Raw genomic sequence first — 24003 nt, 5'->3', positions numbered from 1 at the left:
CACTGATTTAGAATAATTGTACATCTCACCTGTTCTCGACAAAATTATAAATACGAGCATGGAAAAGAAAAATTGAGACAGATACCTTCACAAATTTTAAACAGCCAAGAAAAAAAAATCTTTAGAAAGACATCAGATTAATCAATAAATTCAAACGCATCAGAGAAGGTAGGCCTACGTGAAGGAAAAGAATAATGGTACGTTGGTAAATTTTGTTTAATTTGATTATTTGTTTTTTTCATATACGTAACTTGGCTCTGCTATGATTGTTGATAATTTTATGGAGGATGCTGTTTCATCATCATGATCATCATCTCAATGATAGAAGCTTTCTCCGCTAATAAATGTCACAGAATGATTCGTGACATCACCCGCTCCCAGTTCGTAAAACGTTTCGTGTTAATTTAACATTTAATACGCATGCGGGTACGTTTTACCCATAATTAGACGAGCTGCCAGTTGACACGCGGTGCCCGCACTGTTGCGTGAGAGACGCGGCGCAGGGCGCAGGTGTGGCCGGCAGACCCGCGCGCTGCTTCCGCAGCAGTGGACAGCGGTCAGTGGTCAGTCAGTGGCATGGACAAGCAGCCCGACGGCGGAGGGGGCCACCCCGACATGGAAGTTGAGTTCGAGGTGACCCTCCCCCTCACCACGATCAGACACTCCCCCTGTCACTCCATGTGGAACTTGCAGTGGTGAGTCATAACAATACAGTTATTGATAGTGGCAATAATGCATTGCGTTAGTGAAGGAAAACGTGTCGCACGATAAGCCTAGTTAAGCCAAAACAGTGATGATTCATAACGTGACTATTTGTTGGTAATGATCTATCGTCGTAACAAAACTATACGTAAATTACAGGAAGGATTAGCCACAATAGTGAAAGTATTCATTACTTCAGACTGAGAAATCGCAACAATACAAGTGTGTGCTATTTCGCGGACTGATAAACCACAATAACAGAAGTATTTGTTAGGTCAGAGAGTGACAAATCACAATAGAAGTGTGTGTTGCTTCAAGTCACAGTAACATAAACACGTATTTATCAGATCAGAAAGTGATAAATGACAATAATACAGGTATATATTAATGCAGACGCTGATGAATCATACAGATACAAATATTTGTCAGAACGAAGAGAGGTCAATCACAATAACACAAGTATGTGTTAATTTAGAGACTGATAAGTCACAATAACAAAAATATTTGCTAGAAGAGTGTGAAGTATAGTCATTGTCAAGTCTCAGAAGACAGGTTGGAATGTCATGACTCATGAGTAATGCCAATAAAGCATCTCTCATGAGACAATTAAGCCACGAGATATTGGGTTAGGGTAGTTGGTTCCTTTTCCCCCTCCATTGTATACATCGCTGACTAGTAACATATTTCAATATTTCACTATTCAGACTTAAGATATATACAGACAATTGATTTTCCTCAGACACATCGTCAAGTCAGATGTACTGTCTGAGCTTTACATATCAGCCACAACCATTAGAGCGTAATAAATGACATTAATTCAGCTATGTGTTAAGTTCTGACTGATAAATCATAATAACACAAATATTTATTAAGTCAGGGGGTGATAAATTACAATAATACAAGTAAGTGTTAGTTCAGAGACTGATAAATCACAATAATATAAATATATGTTAGTTCAGAGACTGATAAATCACAATAATACAAATATGTGTGTTAGTTCAGATACTGATAAATCACAATAATACAAGTAAATTTTAGTTCAGAGACTGAAAAATCACAGTAATACAAATGTGTGTTGGTTCAGGGACTGATGAATCATAGTAATACAACTATGTGTTAGTTCAGAGCCTGATAAATGACAATATTAAAGTATGTGTTAGTTCAGAGACTGATAAATCACAATAATAGAACTATGTGATAGTTCAGAGACTGATGAATCACAGTAATATAAATATGTGTTAGTTCAGAAACTGATATATCACTATAATACAACTATGTGGTAGTTCAGAGACTGATCAATCACAATAATAGAAATATGTGTTGGTTCAGAGACTGATGAATCACAGTAATACAAATATGTGTTAGTTCAGAGACTAATAAATCACAATAATACAAATATGTGTTAGTTCAGGGACTGATAAATCACAATAATACGAGTATGTGTTAGTTCAGAGACTGATAAATCACAATAATACAAATATGTGTTGGTTCAGAGACTGATAAATAACAATAATACAAATATGCGTTAGTTCAGAGACTAATAAATCACAATAATACAAATGTGCGTTAGTTCAGGGACTGATAAATCACAATAATACAAATATGTGTTGGTTCAGAGACTGATAAATCACAGTAATACAAATATGTGTTAGTTCAGGAACTGATAAATCACAATAATACGAGTATATGTTAATTTAGAGACTGAAAAATCACCATAATGCAAATATGTGTTGGTTCAGAGACTGATAAATCACAGTAATACAAATATGTGTTAGTTCAGAGACTGATAAATCACAGTAATACAAATATGTATTAGTTCAGAGACTGATGAATCACAGTAATATAAATATGTGTTAGTTCAGAGACTAATAAATCACAGTAATACAAATATGTGTTAGTTCAGAGACTGATAAGTCACAATAATACAAATGTGTTAGTTCAGAGACTGATGAATCACAGTAATACAAATATGTGTCACTTCAAGTACTTACTAATAAATTACAGCAACACAAGTGTCGGTATTTGTCGGGTCAAAGAGTGATTATAAATATGCAACTTTTTATTAGTTAAGGGAGTGAAAACTCGTAATTATACAATTCTTGGTAATGAAAGATTACATCACAATTCCTTGTTAGTAGAGGGAGTAGTGTATTATAACAATGCAACCGGTTTTTAGTACAAGGACTGGTAAGTCACAACACAAATGTTTTGCTCAATCAGATAACGATAGATCATAATAATACCAATTATTTACTATTTCACGGAATGATATGTCACAAATACAAATGTGTACTCACAGAAATCGCAATAGTAATAGCTAGTTGTAAACTCAAGAGTAATTGTGATAATACTTAATCTTGACAATGATACAGCAGTGCAACTGTCAATGTAGTTGCAAAGAACAGCTGTTCGTCTGATGCTTCATGTTTAGCTTGAGTAGTGAAGAATCACACTGAAAAATCAGGTTGAAGAATCAGCTCCTTAGATGCCTCTTACGAATTAAAAAGTTCATTATATCTATAAATGTTGGAGTAAACAGGAACAAAACATTATTGTAACTAATACAGTGATAGCTGGCAGTAGATGTCATCGTGCTGGACCATAATTTTCCGCCGAAGGAAGTAGTTAATACAAGTTAATTCGATGGTGTTTGGGTAAAGGGAGATAAGTCACAAAAATGAGTTTTAAGTTAAATGAAAATTAAACATCGGAACCTTACTGCAAATGATTTTCTACACAATTTAAACACATCAAATGCTAGTATTCTTATGTTTTTTGTACACTCACTTGTAGCATTTAACTTGTGTATGTCCCTGGGGAACAAAACTCCGTTTGAACAAAATATGATTTGACCGCCTTTACCAGAATACCATCGAATTATTCCCAGAAATGAAATTGTTAGCTTAGCTCATTGATAATGAGTAGCCATACAATTGTTGTATCAAATCTGTGGCAAGTTATGACAATTTAGTTTAGTAGGTAAGTTAATTCTGTAAAATATCACCAGCTACTTCTGAGTAAAATTGTCACTATTTTGAGTTTTTAAGGGTATATTGGGAATCTTCCGTGAAATTTCCTCCTCCTCAGATTTGTATATACCATGAAAGCATTCAATTTAAATTTTCTCCTTTTCAGTATATGGTTTTTCATTTCGTAGTTCTTCCAGGACATCTATCTGCTGTTGATTATTTTATGGTAGAGTTCCTCAATATAGCATCATCGCCGTGTCATTTACATTCAGGGGCAATGAAACGTGTTCTTAGTATTTAGTATTTATTGCTACATAAAATACAAATTAAATACATACTATTGACGTAGCGCACACACATTTGAGCAAGCTCGTGCCCGGGGATGGGGGAGAGAGCGATTCCTATAAATATTTATTTTGTACCAAATGGAACATAAAAAAGTTTCAATAAAATTATAAAACCAATACAATTATTACAAAACTGGGATAATTACGAAGATAAAAGTAGAAGTCAAGAACAGAATATAAGTTGAAATGAATGAATAGTATATTTAAATTAAGAAAAAGAAAAGGGAACGTGAATACTAAATAATTTGCTTATTTTTTCTTAAATTTATTAAAGTAAAAATAACCTAGATCAGGATTTATCATCAAAATAGAGTTGTATTAACTTGGCCCGTAACTCTGGCTATGATTTATCCCAGCAGTTGTGTAATATTTAGTTTCAGCTGAAGGACATGTCAAATTTCTTTTGGTAGGATAAACATGTTTATTTATTTATTTTATTTATTCATTTATTTAAATATACAGAATAAAGAATATAATTACAAATAAGAGAAATAGAAATAAAATAATACAATCAATATAAAAAAGGAGATACAAAATTTGAGACCGAATGAGCAGCGCTCGTGTTCGGTCGCAGTTCAGATATAATATTAATAGGCCTATAAGAGAATATAAAATAAAATAAAATAGGAAATAAAATTAAAATTACAGTTACAGAAATTATATAATACAATATTAATATAAGAGAAATATATAAAATAAAAAAATAAATGAATAAAATGAAATAAGAACTAAAATTTAAATTTCAGCGGCAATGGATGTGTTGTTCTTTATATTTCGGAAGATTTTTATGATATTGTAATATATATTTATATACACCATATATTTTTTTTTCGCCAAAACTTAAAAATATGTGTTGCTAAATAAATAGTGACTTGTAAATTCATACTGTACTACAACAATATATTATATTGATTACATTACATAGGCATATTCAACGTTCAGATGTCTGAATTTATCTTCGGTGTATGAAGCAACTTGTGAAAGTATCTGTCGATGTGGTTCTTATTGATTCAACTCAAAAAGTTGCGGACACAGGGTAGTTGCACCCACTCTTGGGGCTTTACTGCAGCGATAGCCACGCTTTCACATCGGCTGCGCTATTTCTGTTCAATCTCTGAGCCTTTCGTGTTGCCCACATGGAGGTGCTTTTCACTCAACATATTAATAGTCTCGCTGGTAGTGCGGTAACTCGAAAACAAGTTAACCGTGGTCAGACCACACATTTGAACTTCTCCTATCGCCGATCATGCACTTCATCACATTAGAAAAAACCATACGTGTACACCAGCAATGGAGGCACATTGGAGTCTTAATATAAGTTTAGTCTTATTTTACATAACCTTACTATTAGAGTGAAGCTATCCTGAGTTGATCTCTGACGTAAGAAGTCAGTGTTGCCAAACAAGAGAGAGAGAGAGAGAGAGAGAGAGAGAGAGACAAATACAGAGAGAAATAGAGAGATACAGATATATATATATATATATATATACACATATACATACGTATAGAGAGTGATAAATTTAGAGAGATATCAATGATGACTTTCAAATTTTAGCAACAGCAATAACATGGATAAAGAAAAGAGAAGAGGGCATTCATTCAGTTGTCAAGACTAAAAGCGTCGAACATTTGCAACAATATGTAGAAAAAAATTGGACAAGAAGTTAGAGAGAAAATGAAAAAAGGTATTGGAAAACTTGGGGTACCAGTGCTTCAGTGTTTTTCATGAAGATTTTTCACCAGGGGACCTTGGTCACTTCAAGTATGCGTCCATGATGTTAGTTGAAGTAGAGAGGAGTTTTCCAATGTACAGGAATGTCCTTCAAGACAATCGACGATCAGTCAGAAATATATTGAACTTAATAATATAGAAATAATTGTAAACAATTACGAAAATTTCAAAGAAGAAAATAATGTACAGTATTTCGATATGTTCGGGACATTGGCCACAACTTGTCTTGGAATTTCTAGTTAGAATTGAAAATAATAAAACTTGCAAGATAACTTAGACTTAACTTTGGGAATAAAATTCAATACAAAATTAGAAAATAGTGTAACTAATATATACTAAAACAAATACCTCCTCTATGACCAATAAACATTATGACTGATACAATTATGTGACGAATCAACACTGGAAAATCCTTTTTATGTGACGAAGTAGAAGTGACGAGACACCTATGACGAGTGTGACCAGTTTTCTTAGACCTCTCATATTGGGGGCACTATCTTATGTCTGTCCCGAAAGCATACGTACTTCTACGAGCTGAAAAGCTGGAATGCCGTTTATCAATGACCTGTAGGTTGTGGCTGGTCAGTGAGAAATGATAACCTATTCAGCGAGACGATAATGTTAATATGCACTAACAAAAAAACAGACTTAGCATTTAACACACATTAAGAGTAGATAACTGAATGAAAATGCATAATTGTTCATGGGTGATACTCTAGATTATATATACCCAGATTGCTCTGCGTTATAGGCTTTGACGGTAACAACTTTTGTCAGGTTTACTATACTGCCATCTAGTTATTACATAAGGAGTCACGTCATGACTCCCATTTGAATTGCATTAGCGACTGTACTGCCATCTCGTGTTCGTTTCCGGCGGACGGGTAGCGATCCTGGCGGTTGTTCTCTTCAAAGATTTTAACATAGGAATGAGCAATCTATATGTGATCTGGGGTTATAAACAACGCCTGTGGCCGAAGTCCGTCTGTCCGTCCTTCGCAGATAAACTGTCAGTAATTCCCTTCGTTCTCGTGCGTTGCATGTCATCTCGTCAGCTCGCAATTGTACTGATGGGTAGTTTCAAATGTTTCATTCTTATTAATATGTCAATAATAATAGACGCTATAGCTTCATCTTCTGTATCTATTGCACAATGTAGTAGTGGTAGGGTACGACAGCATTTTGCCGTCACAGCTTCGAACTATGACAAATCCGGAAAAATCGCTGTGATAGATAATAGCGAGTTTGTCACAGTGTGGTTTTTGTGATCGGGTGATTCTTGGTGATTGCGAATGTTGTAACGCCCTGGCATTCACAGAGTCATTCATTAAAGATGATGACAGGCAATGCATGCCACATTCCAACGGTAATGCCATAATTAGTCGTAATGTGGAAGTTTCTTGTTGCTGAAAGTCTTAGCTTGTCTGGGTTCTTAAGTCTTCAATTCGTGATCATTTTACAAAATTAAGGAATAAAAGTAGGCTATTCTTTGCAAGTGGAATGTACTGTATATCGGAACAAAACCGGAATTAATCCGAACTTTACAATCAAAAGGCATAGTACAGTACGATTATTTAGTCCTGACAGTCCCCTGCGATGTGCGCCTGAGTCAGGCGAGTCCATTTAGTTTTGCCATGGGGTGTTTGGGTTAGTCTCTCGTTTGCCGTCGAAGCAATCGGATGTCAAGCGTGCGGTAGAGCGGTATGTTTCTAGTACAATTAAACTACTGCATTCACTCCTTTACAGACCGCTCGCCCTTATCTCTACTCCAGAGCTCTCCCCACTACTCCTATTAATTCCTCTCTTTCGCGTCGCTGAGCTGTCAGGACTAAATAATCGGTCTGTACATCCCGTAACATACTGAACACCACTATTCATTTTTAGACCCAAACCATTACTTCTAACTGGTGACCAGTTATGCGTTCAGACTTCTCTTTGACATGTTCCATAATATTAGATTGTTTGAGATTTTATAGAAATCAGTTCATTCATTCATTTACTGTTCTGCACAAGGGCAGATCTTTCACTGCAAACCCAGATTTCTCCAATTTTCCTATTTTCTGCCTTCCTCTTTGTCTCCTCTTATGATCCATATATATTAATGTCGTCTATCATCTGATATCTTCTGCCCCGAACTCTTCTTCAGTTCACAATTCCTTTCAGTGCATCCTTCAGTAGGCAGTTCCTTCTCAGCCAGTGACCCAATTAATTTCTTTTCCTCTTTCTGATCAGTTTCAGCATCATTCTTTCTTCAACTCTTTCAAACACAGATTCATTTCTTATTCTGTCTGTCCAGTTCACACGTTCCATTCTTCTCCACACCCACATTTCAAATGCTTCTATTCGCTTCTCTACACTTCGTCGTAATGTCCATGTTTCTGCCTCATACAACGAATGCCACACTCCATACACTCCAATGCCGTTCGGGGAATGCTATGGAATGATGAAATGGGGAAATGTTGAGGGAATTATGTAAATGCTTTATATGGGGAAACGGGAGAATCCCGAGAAAAACACCAACTGCGACCTTGTCTGTCACAAGTGTCGCTATGGATTGTTCAATGAAAAATCCCAGGCCTGAACAGTACTCGAACCCGGACTGCCTGCGCGACAGGCTGAAGGTCTGATCACTCAGCCATCGCAGGAATGGAAACCGTAAATTTGTCAATGTTAAATTTGAATATTTGAATATTTTATAGCGTCCACATCTGTGGAGTAATGGTTAGCGCATCTGGCCGCGAAACCAGATAGCCCGGGTTCGATTCCCGGTCGGGGCAAGTTACAGCTTATGCATTTTGTCAAGTCACTTCCCCACTCCTCCTACAGAGCTGCGCACGAGATCGGATGAGTCTACTTAGGAATTATAGGGGAATGGGTTACTCTTTGCCTTGAATTCGGTAGACACACGCCCGACCTTCCCTTCTACTCCTACCCCCTCCACAGAAACGTTGTTCCCGTACTGCACATCACGAGTGTCTTGACAAAATGCATAACCTGTACCTGGTTGAGGTTTTTTCCGAGATTTTCTCTCAACCCAATACGAGCAAATGCTGGGTAACTTTCGGTGCTGGACTCCGGACTCATTTCACCGGTATTATCACCTTCATCTCATTCAGACGCTAAATAACCTAAGATGTTGATAAAAGTCGTAAAATAACCTACTAAAAAAGTATAGGCCTATTTTATAGCAAACAAACAGAATAATCTATTCTCACCTTGTTTTGTTGATAGCCAGGAAAGAAAGTAGTAATAATGGAAACTGTAAAAAAAATGTTGTAATTACATGAATATAATAATGAATAATGCAGAAATATGCAACTGTAATTATACGAAAAATATTGGGGAACATGTTCCCCACCAGAAAGTATTGGGGGACTTGTTCTTCCGCCATAGACGTCTATAGTGACTACTGTATATGCGCCATGAACCATTTCCATTTGTCAAGGTTGAAGTTCGTCTGAAAATACAATGTAGTGCTATAGACGACTGCTACTTAAAGACCATAAACCCATAATTATTATTCATGACAACGCACGGTGCCATATTGCCGCTCTTATAACTGAGTTTCTACAGCATTGTCAGCAGGAGGTGTTAAAGCACACGTCAATCCTTGACTTCGGCATGTTTTAAAAGTTAAGAGCCACTACGCGGCATTTACTTCAACTCAATATCTACTTTTAAGGTGTGAGGCGATCTGTAAGCACTATTGATAGAACGCTGACAATTGCATTAGAAAAACTTCTTAAAATATGGCCACCATTTATTTACATGAGTGGGGACAATGTCGGGGGCTCATGGAAGTAAAACTATCCATATTTTCATAAATTCAGTGTATTATGTTGTCAGTAAGTTTTTGATAACGCTAGTATATTATAATTGTCATTGTGAGGATGATGATGATGATGATGATGATTATTATTATTATTATTATTATTATTATTATTATTATTATTATTATTGCTGTTATTGTTATTATTGCTATTGCTGTTATTGTTATTATTACTATTGCTATTATTATTATAGTTTATTTGTATTTGTCTCTAATTTTAATAATTACATGTATGCACCGTTTTTGTAATCCCTTATTCACTGTAAATCTTGTGCTAACTTTTATCTTGTGCTGAACTGTTATTGGTCCCAGGCTGTTGTACAGCACAATAAATATTGGTAAATAAATAAATAAAGTAAATAAGTAAATATATATATATATATATATATAATTTGAACTGGTAATGGAAATTACGGGAAAACGGCTGGACGGATTTTAATAAATGGTCCCTCATTTTGAAACTTGGAACTCAAAGTTTTTCGGAAAAATAGTAGTTTTCAGTGAAATGTTAATTTTTAAACCTAATTTTCCTATTTTCCAAAATCCATCTGTCGTCAGTTTTGAGAACTAGCTAATAGCATTCACGGCCGACTTGATATAACCTTCGCTTTTTTGTAAAGGAGAAACGAAGCGAGCATCAAGTCGGCCGTATTGTATTTCAGAATAAAACAAAACACATACTACAGTAAACAATATTACCCGAAGGCCATGATCTGCAGAATGCTGACATATTTAGAACTCAAATTAAATCGGTTATTCAAAACTTAAGTTACTAAAAATAATTTACAGGTTCGATTCTGTGGTGTGTAATTTTCTGGGTACAGCTGTGTGGTGGATATTAAAAACTACAAAATATAAGGTGTTTTGATGACATTATTACCATTAGAAATGAAATATTATTGTAGTTAATACCATGATGTGACTATTTTTCATTAATTATACATATTAATGATATATTGATGATATGAAAGTGAAACGTTTCGGGGTTATATAAGTAGATGTAGAGAACAACTTAAATTAGATTTTGATTTCTATATTTTACTGAGTGGCGGCTATATAGTATATGTTACTGAAAGCTATAAAACTTACGTAAGATAATAATATTATTAAAAATCAAATATTTTTATAATTATTAATCAAGTGGGTTTGGGTCTTTTTCATATATTTAATGGCGGTGTGGTGTAGATATTTATATGCGTGGTTCTCTTCAGTATTGGCTCGAGAGAGAGTATCTTTCATTGTTATGGAAGCAATGAACTTTCCGAATGTCTGGTATTCTTCATTGAAAATAAATCTGAAAAATGTTTATTTGAACGTCTAATGAACTTAGTTTGCAGCATTTGCTGCACAAGCCACTAGTATTATTATAATTGATATTATTGTTATTATTATTATTATTATTATTATTATTATTATTATTATTATTATTATTATTATTATTATTATTATTATTATTATTTACAAATGACTTAAGGAACCCGAAGGTTCATTGCGGCCCTCACATAAGTCCGCCATCGATTCCTATCCTGAGCAAGATCAATCCAGTCTCGACCATCATATCCTACTCCCTCAAATCTATTTTAATATTATCCTCCCATCTACGATCTACGTCTCGGCCTCCGCAAAGATCTTTTTCTCTCCGACCTCCCAACTAACACTCTATATGCATTTCTGGATTCGCCCATGCGTGCTGCATGCCCTTCCCATCTCAAACTATAATAATAATAATAATAATAATAATTATTATTATTATTATTATTATTATTATCATCATCATCATCATCATCATCATCATAGTTACGTATTGTCCAAAGTTCATTTCGCAGTACAGAAATTGTTTTCCAAGCGTGAGCTGCATCCTTAATAAGACTATTAGTGGAATTTAAAAGAAGCATTAAAAGATTCACTTACCGCGAGTCCTCCGTAGCGTGTGGCTTCCTGTACGTGTAGGTACTAATGACTTCTGCCACCTGTTGTAACGAGTTTCAAACTTACGAGTACTTTCGTGCACGTAAATCGTTTACGTTTGATGTAATCGCTCATGTCATTGTTCAAAACTTCTATACTACGCAAAATACTCCATAAAAGCAGTCGGTCTTAAAAACTAGTTATCATCTCTAAAAATGATTGAATTTAAATTTAATAATATTAATTTTATTATATAGGTCCTACTTAAGCAGAAAAACTTGTAAATAAATAAAATAAGACATTTCTGTATTTTCCTTTTAAGGTATTACGGAAAACATATTCTTTTATCTTTCACGCCCCAATAAGAATTATAACAATGGGAATATTAAAAAATAAAGAAATCTGATTTAAACCAATGTTTTTCAATATTCTGTAACGTATTTGTTAGGTCGATGTGGGATTGATGTAAAATTTTCAAGGGGCCCAGTTTTTTTCTTTCGGTGTATTACTCAGATAATATTGAAATAAATTTTAAAACATGACGATTAATGCTTAATATGTTTAATTTAACAAACAAAATAACATGATTGAATGTAGCAAAGGCTGCTTCTTTTATGTCCAAGAATATACCCAAGAATTTATTCCTTTTGTCTAATTTGCTTACGATTTTATTTGTAATGCTTAAAATAGCATCTTTTATATCAAGTTTATTTCGATAAATTGTCCAAATAATTTACATATATTTATAAGATTTTAGATATAGGCCTATATGAAAGTAAAATTATGTACCGATAATTGTCCATATATTTTTTATCTCCTAGTTTTAAAATTGGTATAATTACAGCACTTACTAATTTAGTGGAAATTTAGCATAAAAACAAATTAAATATATGAACGAGAGGGGTTTAAGAAGAAAGTAGACATATTTTAACGTCTTAGATGATGAAGCACTTACGACAGGAACATGTAAACATGTTTAATAATTATTTCATTTTCCGTTACAGGGAACAAAAATGTTGAAGACTAGTTTTTCATATTATTATAAACAGTGTAATTCCAGACATTAATATTTATTATAAGGGTTTTCTTTTGAATTTATAATACATTAATTTTAATGTCTTAATTCGGTACTGTTAAAATATGGACATTTCAAAACCGTAAATGATGTTCAGACCGCAGATAAAGAGGAATTCACTAGCACTGAAAAGTGACATTATTGAAAGGTAAAAATTACTAGAACATACAGATGTTTAAATGTAGGAGTGAGCTTGGAAAATTCATAATATTAAATGGTTTTACCTGAACTCATTAATATTAAAAAATTACTTCATACTTTCACGGACCGAAGTTATATATTGCAGTCAACAGTTACTTAGGATTGGTAGTATGTTTTGATTCGATGTCTGGTACTTCGTTCCAGATTTTAGCTCAAAAATGTTCACTTGAACTCAACAGTGAGCATTTAAGATTTTAACAACCTTTAAGTTCTCAGTTTCTTCAGCGATTTTACCTCGGGCGTAATATTATGGCTGCTATTACCATAATTCTCCATTAAACTAGCACCGAGCTTTAAGTCTGAGGCCATATGTCTCTTCCTCATTTCTTATGTTATGGTGCCGTATACTTCTGTAATGTCAGCAGACCTGGAGGATATTCCAATCGAGCCCTCTCCAAAAGCCAAGACAGTTTATTACCTCTAGCAGTGGTGCAATTCGATTCTTGAAGATATTACGAGGTTTGATTGGAAGACACCTATGAAACAGATTTAAACCATTAGTTTCTTTTCTTCCTGCCATTTATATTTCGCTATTGCCCAAATTGCTAAAGTTATGTCCTTTACACTTAATAGCTTCAGCACTTCGAAAGTCCTAAATAAAATCACATTAGTTGTCACAAAAAATAAATACTTAATTGTGTATATCAAAGAAAACTTCTCTCATTCATGGTTCATCTTGGTGTTTCAAAGCTGCAAAGACAAACGTTACGGTGAATCATTGAAAAAATGGCTATGCTACGTAGTTAATAGATTTCCGAAACTCAGTTGTTCAGTTTTTTCAGCTGTCTGTAAATTGACCGTTGTGACAACTAGAAGTTCGATTGAGGTATTAGGTTAGTATGAACACCGACTCTACGAATAAAGAAGCACAAACGACAGTCGTTTCCTTTTTCTTGTGTCCTAATACGCTACCGGAGTCTGTTACGTAGTTCAACTTCAGAGTTCGCTGTCCTACTGAAAGGAAAAGTTCGGAAAATACTATATACGTACCTGTAGATATTTATCTGTTTTGAAACCCCTTTTAGGAACAAATTTTTCGTCATTTCATTGTAACCTAAACTAACTTAATTATTTTGTTAATACTACTTTTTTAATGAAGAGGTTAGTATTTCAGCTCTAAATCAGGACAGTTTTTAACGTTAATGGATTCAATTAAATGTACTATATTACTGTTCGTTGTACAATCGTTTAAATGACTAGTCAAATGTATAGAGTGGAAGTAAAATAACCTTGCAGATTGAAAGGGTCGATAGGGTACGCTTAAATGAATAGAAAACTTATGTTACGTTTTGTGATTAAGTGCACGGTTAATTAGAAAATTAAGTTTGAAGTTCCAGCATCTGGCAACCTCGCCGCTAAAAGCCTCCTTTATTATCACAATACTTTAATCTTTGTTCTATGTTGTTTGCTGAGTTGCTCTAAAAAATAAATTATGGTTTATTTAACGACGCTCGCAACTGCAGAGGTTATATCAGCGTAGCCAGTGTGGCGGTATTTTCTCCGGCAGGAGTTCTTTTATATACCAGTAAATCTACTGACATGAGCCTGTCGCATTTAAACACACTTAAATGCCATCGACCTCGGCCGGGATCGAACCTACAACCTCGAGCATAGAAGGCCAAGTGCACTACAGCAGAGGGCGACGAGTTGTCCCAAATCATCACGTCATCCGCATATATTAATATTTTTGAATCTGGTTTTCTGCCTGTCCCTATTACTTTATTTGCAATTTCATCCATTACTACATTAAACAATATTGGTGACGATACACTCTCGTCTCAGCCCAGCATTTGTTTCAAACTAGTCCGTCATTTCTGTTGGTGTTTTGATGCAATTCTCCCATTTGTTGTATGTTCTTCTCATTTTTTTTTTATTAGACTCTTGGTCAACTTTATATTTTGTAATGCTTCCCATATTTTTGCTCGGTCCACATAATCGTAAGCTTCCTCGAAATCTGTAAATGCTACGTACAGTTCTAGTTTAGTTTATGTATTCATATGGGCCTAATCAAAACATTCTATTTCATGGTGCTCGCTCACTTAGTATTACGTGTGGGCGGTGCTCACAATCTTCAAAGGGTTGAGAACCCCTGATTTACAGAATAGAAGGCATGAAAAGTTAGGTACTTCTTTAACTTGGCTCTAAATAATCTTATGTTTTGAGCTATTAAAAATTTTACTGCGATATAACTCACTTCTTTTTGATAGCACGATAGACTTGCCGATGGAGTATGAAAGTCATTTCTTGTCGAGTATTTATGCTATGAACTGTTTAAATAGTTACAAAGCTTTCACGATTACATACGAGGAAGTTTATATGAAAAGATATACTGACAAGCCATGGACATTATTTGTAGTTTTGCTCGATTCCCTAGATTTGGCACCTACTATTATTCTCATTATTCTAGGCGTGGTGTAGGTTAGAGTTGAGAAAGCGTGGTTTACAACGTTACGAAGTTTAGATCTTCCAGTCTTAGTATTTAAGGAGGCAAGTAGTCACCTATTGAACCGCGCGCCCAACTTTATATACGTGCAATTACCGTTACGGTGGTTATCAAGAGACGCTGCCCTTGAAATTGTTTATCTTCTAGGTCATTCTACAAATTACTAAGAACAAAAGCATTGGATTTTGAAATTACCATTTTGTCTGAAATTTTTACATTTACTTGAAGTACAATACATCAGTTATTCATAGATTTCAAAAAGGCGTATGACTCGGTTAAGAGAGAAGTTTTATTTAATATTCTTATTGAATTTGGTATTCCCAAGAAACTAGTTCGATTAATTAAAATGTGTCTTAGTGAAACTTACAGCAGAGTCCGTATAGGCCAGTTTCTATCTGTTGCTTTTCCAATTCACTGCGGGCTAAAGCAGGGAGATGCACTATCACCTTTACTTTTTAACTTTGCTCTAGAATATGCCATTAGGAAAGTTCAGGATAACACAGAGGGTTTGGAATTGAACGGGTTACATCAGCTTCTTGTCTATGCGGATGACGTGAATATGTTAGGAGAAAATCCAAAAACGATTAGGGAAAACACGGAAATTTTACTTGAAGCAAGTAAAGAGATAGGTTTGGAAGTAAATCCCGAAAAGACAAGGTATATGATTATGTCTCGTGACCAGAATATTGTAGGAAATGGAAATATAAAAATTGGAAATTTATCCTTCGAAGAGGTGGAAAAATTCAAATACCTTGGAGCAACAGTAACAAATATAAATGATACTCGGGAAGAAATTAAACGCAGACTAAATATGGAAAATGCCTGTTATTATTCGGTTGAGAAGCTTTTGTCATCTAGTCTTCTGTCAAAAAGTCTGAAAGTTAGAATTTATAAAACAGTTATATTACCGGTTGTTCTGTATGGTGTGAAACTTGGACTCTCAGTTTGAGAGAGAAACAGAGATTAAGGGTGTTTGAGAATAAGGTTCTTAGAAAAATATTTGGGCCTAAGAGGGATGAAGTTACAGGAGAATGGAGAAAGTTACACAACGCAGAGCTGCACGTATTGTAAACTTCACCTGACAAAATGAGGCACATAAAATCCAGACGTTTGAGATGGGCAGGACATGTAGCACGTATGGGCGAATCCAGAAATGCATATAGAGTGTTAGTTGGGAGGCCGGAGGGAAAAAGACCTTTGGGGAGGCCGAGACGTAGATGGAAAGATAATATAAAAATGGATTTGAGGGAGGTGGGATATGATGGTAGAGACTGGATTAAGCTTGCTCAGGATAGGGACCAATGGCGGGCTTATGTGAGGGCGGCAATGAACCTCCGGGTTCCTTAAAAGCCAGTAAGTAAGTAAGTACTTGAAGTACATGAAGTGAACTTCCAGAACATTAATGTATTTTCTTCTGGAAATGCGTTATTCTTGTATTTTCCCAACGAGTTAGTTTGGTGATCATTAGTGCTTGGTACACACCTGTTTACACGCAACTCTTTCAGTGTGAAAAAAAAATTGTTCGGAGATCTATATTATATACATATTAATATAAACGGAGAGATAGTAACATAAGGAAAGTTATGATATGTTTAGACTTGAATATTACGTACATCCATTTTGCTTATAATGAGAGTTGAAATATAACCATCTGTCGCATAACGTGAGTTATGAAAATTATTTTTAATAGATGTATTAATAATCACATCTGTCTCTTAAATTGTTTTAGTGCTCTTGGTATCCATCCTTATCTTCACTCATACCTAAAAAATACATTGTTGGTATTATAACGGGAGGTTATTACGCTGTGGAACGGAGCACGTATGAAATGCAAGGCAGACGCTGATAAGCTACCGGCGAATGCTGCACGAGCCGCGGAGTGGAGTCCTGCAGTACAATAATCTCCCTGTATAATACAAGAAGCTATTTTGAAATCTGAGTGTAACGTGAGTGACGGTAGCGTGAGTTCAACATATGTAAAGTTAGTCACATTAGATGAAATTTTCCTTAAATATTGCAATTAATGAGATATTAAAATTTTGAAATTAGAAAGAAAGAAACAAAATTACTTCCAATGTGTATCAGTCGCAAAGTTTTTAGATTTGCCTTTATGTCTGACTGTTTCAATGCTTCGTGACAAACACAATTTAATAATAATAATAATAATAATAATAATAATAATAATAATAATAATAATAATAATAATAATGGCTTTATTTAACCTGACAGAGTTAAGGCCGTAAGGCCTTCTCTTACACTTAAGGTTTATTGTACACCCACAAAACGCAAAAAATGATGAAAAATTAGAATTTTCAAAATATAACTATTTTAATAGAGAATTTTTTCCCCTTTAATTTGATATAAAATTTTTCGATTTATGCCTTATGGTTTTTCAGATAAGTCCCATTTTCCCAAATGCTGCGTCATCAGCCACGGTCACTTACTTTTGGAGTGATCTTCGTAGCAGTCAATCCCCTCGTCCAGCACTGCTTGTAAATTAAACTTCTTTCTAGTCCCAAAATAAATGCATAGATATCAGGGCATGATCATTAGATTGAAAACACGTTTTTACATAATGAAGTAATTTATAATCTTTTACTGTTAGTCATAAAACTGTAAATTTGTGTGTCAATGATGTTGTACGTTATTTTAATGAGTCCAAAAGTAGAAATTAAAATTCTGAGGAGGATGGGCATAAACCCTGGGAAAAACACCATCGCAGGATTTGTTGCATCAATGGAAATAGGGACAAAAAATGCCAAAAAAACATTCAACACCTGAAGTTAAAACAAGGAGGAGGTATTTGAGTGGCAGAAAGAAGCTGAAACTGGACCGACATGAAGTTGCTTAAGGGGTGACATATGATGATGGAGTCTTCTAGGCTCTGAAAGTTTGTGGCTTATTTCCTGCAAATAGTAATTTTAGAATATTTAATTCTTTCAAACATGATATCTCAGCCAAATATGGTGATACCAAGAAGATATTGGTGTCATTTTGAAGCTTGGAATGTCCTCCAGTGCCTGACAATGAGTAAAATAACTTTAATATAATTAATAATTATCTATGGATTTTTACATGATTTATGCAACATAAAATATTATTGTAAGTTACATATATGGTAATATTTAATTAATGTAAATAAAAATAGAAAATAGCTCTATGTCAGGCACTAAAGAATAGTTTTAGCTATAAAACAGTGAAAAAACTGTGGCTCTATCTTAAAGCTGCATGAGCTATCATGTTTCAAGTTGCATGTCAAAATTATAACCAAAATAATTTTTATAAACAATTTAGACATAATTTCAAGGGATCTGTTCACTTCATTCTCTTTCTGGTACCATTCTCAATTGTATAAAAATTTTACAGAGCAAAATTATACAAAACAAAATTTTTTGTATGTAAAGGTGTACATATACCTTAACCAGGATTAAAACTTGCTTACATAGTTGAACATACAACTGGATCGGATTTAAGTAATTCATACAGATACAATTTAGATACATAATGAGATCAAAAGAGGTAGTTACATAAAAATTTACCTCGTAAAATAAAAATAAACATAGTGGAATACATAATCAAATACGAATCACACAAAAACAGAAGCCGATAATTCAATAAAAAATGTACACATTAAAAATAAAAATAGACACATTGGAATATATATTAGTATTAGATTACAAGTAGGTAGGATTCACATAATTAAACCAGAAACCGACAATTGAATAAAATATACACAATAAAAAGTAACAGACTAATAATAAAAAATAATAATAAAAAAACAACACAGTGGAATACATATTGGTGTTAAGTGATAAATAAACACGATTTACTTGATTGCACAATAAAAGTAAACAAAAAATAAAAATAAATACAGTGGAATACATTGCATTAAATATTTGCAACGCGTTAGGTCTGGCAACTCATTATAAGATTTTTTTCTAATTTACATTTAAAAGAAATTAAAGTTCGGCAGAGAATTCCAGTTACGAGAAGTAGCAACAGTGAAAGATGAAGAATAAAGAGATGATGTGTGGAGTGGTATTTCTAGCGTATTTCTACTATGTTTAAAAGTGCAACAAACATAAAAAGGATAGGCCTAACACAAGTACACTGCATTACGGCTACTATACAATAATGAAAAGTTGCTACCTTCTTTTTAAGCAAGGAGGGCAGATATGACTATTAGATAAGTATCAGTCTTTCCACTTCAAAGTCTGTTTCCAAGAATTCTTTGGTGCATGGTGCAAGCACTAATGAGTCGGCAGATAGAGTTCTTTAAAGGAAGGGGGTGAATTAATGTCTACGGATATTGAAGTAGAAACTTTTGTATTATTAGTCAAATCTGATGATAGTATTACCGAAGTTTCGAATATGTTGCAAAGTTCTGTAGACGTTCTGATGACGTTAAAATGTGTCACAAGAGTGCTGGCAGTTATGTATGGATTGCTTCTTAGAGTCAATGAAGAAGACGCACCATATGTGAAACTGAACCAGATTTTATGCAAGCTATCTACATCAGTTGTTAAAATGAAAGGGGACAGGCTGTTTTACAAAACTTATAAGAAACTTGATATCAAAGAAGTGTAATTGGGTTTATATTATAATTATATGTAACTCCTTTTGAATTTAAAGTCATTTTTAAATAAAATGTTCATTTGTCATTGTGTATGTAGTGAACATTTAAAATGGTACGTACGTCATACATTACGTAATGAAGAAAGGAAATCATCTTCGTTGGCAATAATATAAAAAATTGTTGTTAAAAATTTTACTTTTCTATATTTTCCATTAGAATTTATAAATTACTGTGTAACAAAAATAATGGTCACAAATTTACACTTACAGACAAAATGTAATGTGAATTAATAGCACTTTCTAATAAAATTATTTCCTTTTATTTCTCGTTTTGTTATCCATGATTCAAGAAAGTGACTATGTTCTAAAAATATTAAACAGTAATACTGATAAAATGAGATAGATTTGAAGTAACATTCTTTGCTTGGAATGTCTTTTTTGTGTAGCGTGAGTTATAACAACTATTTCATAAATAAATCACAAAATTAATAATGTTCCCGAGTACTGGAAGAATGTTCCTAAATGCAATAAATAAGCCAAAATTTTTTTTTAGTATGTCTAATAAGTTCATAAATGTCTGAATGTAATGTGAGTTACTCTGGATTGTGTGGGCATAATAATATGCATTGCTTCCCACACAATGGCTACAATAAGTTTTCAGAAACATTGTCAGAAGACGAGCGGAAGGAATGTGATCTTCTTCTTTACTGTGGGTGTTTATTATGGTAAACATCTGTCAGATAAGCACCCCAGTAGTCAGGTTATTACTAGTGCAGAAATAAATTTGTAACTATAAGCGTATTGTAATTGTTTTAATAAAGTAGCTAACTATTAATAATTCACTGTTTGGGAGGAACAACGACGTAAGTGCGACATAGAATGTTTTTTTCAAGAGAAGCAAAAAAAAATAATTTTATTTAGATATAAATAATATTTGAAAAAAAATTATGACATTCGAAATAAAGCGAAATATTAGGCTATAATTTTTGTTACTTTTAAATAGTACTAGCCGGATAGTGTTTTTATAATATTCACCCCAATTTTGCAGTTGCTTCATTGTTCTTCAGGAAAAGCGCATTGCTTAAATAATATGAAATATAATTAATAACTTTAACCCTTCACATCCTAAGCACAAGAACAGTGATAAACAAATAATGAAGTCTGTACATTATTTTATCAATGAATGACATCACTATTACGTCTCATAATGTGAGTATTCATTAATATATTTCTCCCTGCCGTTTCACCCCGCGCATTTCGTCTCCTGAGTAATAGACAATACCTGATATCAGACGTGTGTAGGGCGTGGTTGAATATATACAAATTAGGAATACTGCTTTATAGTACATATAAATCTTCAGAATATTAATTATATAATAATTTATGGGCATTTATTAATATTGGCTGGCCATTTTGGTGCTTTCTTGCTGTAATTTTCAAATATGGATGAAATGAACATCGACAGAAGCTTCCTGGTCTATTTCTCTGGTAGCAGATTTGAATTATTATGAGAAATATTCTGCAAATTTTATCTAGCGCTCTCTCTTAGTGCAAGATAGAGTTTATTTGTGTGTCTAAGACGTCTTTCATTTACCTTTCGAATGAAGACATGATAAAAACTTTTATTGTTCCTAATATAGTTTTTCTGGGCGTTATAATTTATGAAACAAATGGTTGTTCTGTATGGTTGTGAAACTTGGACTCTCACTTTGAGAGAGGAACAGAGATTAAGGGTCTTTGAGAATAAGGTTCTTAGGAAAATATTTGGGGCTAAGAGGGATGAAGTTACAGGAGAATGGAGAAAGTTACACAACTCAGAACTGCACGCATTATATTCGTCATCTGACATAATTAGGAACATTAAATTCAGACATTTGAGATGGGCAGGGCATGTAGCACATATGGGCGAATCCAGAAATGCATATAGAGTGTTAGTTGGGAGACCGGAGGGAAAAAGACTTTTGGGGAGCCGAGACGTAGATGGGAGGATAATATTAAAATGGATTTGAGGGAGATGGGATATGTTGATAGAGGCTGAATTAATCTTGCTCAGGATAGGGACCGATGGCGGGCTTATGTGAGGGCGGTAATGAACCTGCGGGTTTCTTAAAAGCCATTTGTAAAGTAAGTTTTTCTGGGCTGTGTTTGAATTCGCCAACCTCTGATCTACTGACAAGCACTGACACTACTCAACCACCAGGGACGACGGAAGATATGTATGAGAAAGTCAACATGTAGGCTGAAATCAATACTGAACTGCTCAAGGTTTCTATTAATCATTTGTTTTGTTTTCAAGCAGGACTAGAACGTGGGTATTTGAGAATCGTAAATAAACAACGCTGAAAGCGAATAATGGAAATACATTTTGTCAACCGTTAACGTCGTTCCCATGGCAGCGCAACTCAAAACAATTGCGGCGCATGTACGCATGTCTTTTGTTTTCTTTTACATTGCCATTACTTGTCTATCTAATGTACAGATGTAGAATTAAAATTTGGAGCGAGTCTTGATGGGAGTCCACCTGTATGTAGGCAGCGATTTCATACGACTGTCCACAAGTATCATATACACTTCATTTCAAAATTCACGCATATTTTCTGCTGCAGCTAAATGGAAATGTTTTTTGAAAAACGCTTGGACACATCAAACAGTATATTTTAAGACACTTTTTCACAAAAACACCGTTCTTGATATCATTGTTGTGCGAGTTGTGACGTCATCGGAAACATTTACCATAGCAACGTTTGTTGTATAAAACAATTGATAGCTTGTGTAACCATGGAGAATAATAAAATCTTTCAGATAGTATACAGAAAAATATAGGATGTCGTTTAAAATGATTCCGGTGACGTCACAACTAGTACAACGATGATATCAAGAATGGTTTGTTTTTGTGAAAAAAAATGTCTTTTAAAATATACTGTTCGACGTGTCCGAGCGTTTTTTCGGAAAAAAAAATGTCCATTTAGGAAGACTAAACTAGGTTCGTATAGTTATATTATACTATAATTGCTATTACAGACTTTTTGCGATGGCATTGCTTCTCTGATGAACTTCATAGTTATTCTCTGTACAGTTTATAGTTCGATTTTCGAGTATTTGCCTCTGTCTCTATCGGCAACACTCTAGCGTATATTAATGTATACATGTGTATAGGATGCTATTTCTTTCGTTTTTCGAATGAGGACTCTGTTCTTTTTATTTTATCATTATACAAAATGAACAGGGCAGTTTTATTAACTAAACAAAATAGAATGAACACAATAACACCATCCATCCATCCATCCATCCATCCATCCATCCATCCATCCATCCATCCATCCGTGGTTGCTTTGGTTCTTGATCATTTGACTTCAATCATCTCCCAATTTAAGAGTAACGTGCGAATATTGTTCGTAATGTACCTGGGAAAGTTATATGTTATACCAGAATGGTAATTAATACACAGTTAGATGCAAATTTGCACAAAAAAGAAATTACAGTAATGCCGGGAAACCTGCCCCAACACAGACACTCATGTCCGCCACAAATTCTATTTCAACTCTACTGCAATTGGAATGTCAGCGGTATATCCATTGGACTAACGATGTACCTCTCACTCAAATATTCAAATGTAATTCAACACAGTTGGCTGAATGGTGCTGATTGGCCGTAATGCACGTGGCCACAATCCATATGGGCACCATAAATTCCTCGCGTTCGTTTGTGATATTGCATCCAGACACCCGAAAGTGTCAACGCTCACTTCACCCCATTTTCACTGTCACACATACACGCATAACATACGCACACTAGATACACGGCAGGCAAACTAAAATAATAGTCTTTAGTGATATCAATAACAAGTATAGCCTACTGGCAATAGAGATGTTAGCCTATATTCGGAACTGTTACTAGGTGCGATTTTCTTCAATATTTGCAAGTTTGTATCTGGCGTCTTAAATTTTTTTTAATATTATTATTACATGCAGCAATTTCAACACCACAGTCTGCCCGCGACCCACTAAATACGAACCTGCTGTGAGTAGCGGAAAATCCACGCAATGTCCACACCCCCGCCTTCGGTCAGTTTGTTGTGCCCTTCGTAATATTGACGCGTTGTACAGAACGCCGCGCCGTGACAAATGACTAGCTCCTGCACGCACTTCACTTGTGTTTAGGCCAGTTCACATGGGGATAGTTTACAGGAGTCAAGTGCTTGAACCAAATCGACTTTCCTTCG

The 24003-nt window shown here is 34.4% G+C and overlaps 1 protein-coding gene across 4 annotated transcripts in view; it reads left to right on the top strand.

Annotated features, from left to right (window-relative positions):
• kat-60L1 (katanin p60-like 1) overlaps window positions 1–24003 on the top strand; it is a 216707-nt gene that overhangs the window by 59682 nt on the left and 133022 nt on the right. Inside the window, exon 1 of one of the 4 annotated variants that reach the window (XM_069839854.1) lies at window positions 493–695. The exons of 2 other annotated variants lie outside the window; for them this stretch is intronic. In XM_069839854.1, coding sequence (XP_069695955.1) covers window positions 577–695 — 119 coding nt within the window. In that variant the 5' untranslated portion in view covers window positions 493–576. Of the gene's footprint in view, window positions 1–492; window positions 696–968; window positions 1080–24003 lie in introns of those variants that run through there. One more of the 4 variants, XM_069839858.1, reaches the window with a different exon arrangement.

This window comes from Periplaneta americana, chromosome 11, assembly GCF_040183065.1.
Source record: "Periplaneta americana isolate PAMFEO1 chromosome 11, P.americana_PAMFEO1_priV1, whole genome shotgun sequence".
Taxonomy (NCBI): Eukaryota; Metazoa; Arthropoda; class Insecta; order Blattodea; family Blattidae; genus Periplaneta; species Periplaneta americana.
This window is presented reverse-complemented; position numbering and strand designations above follow the sequence as displayed.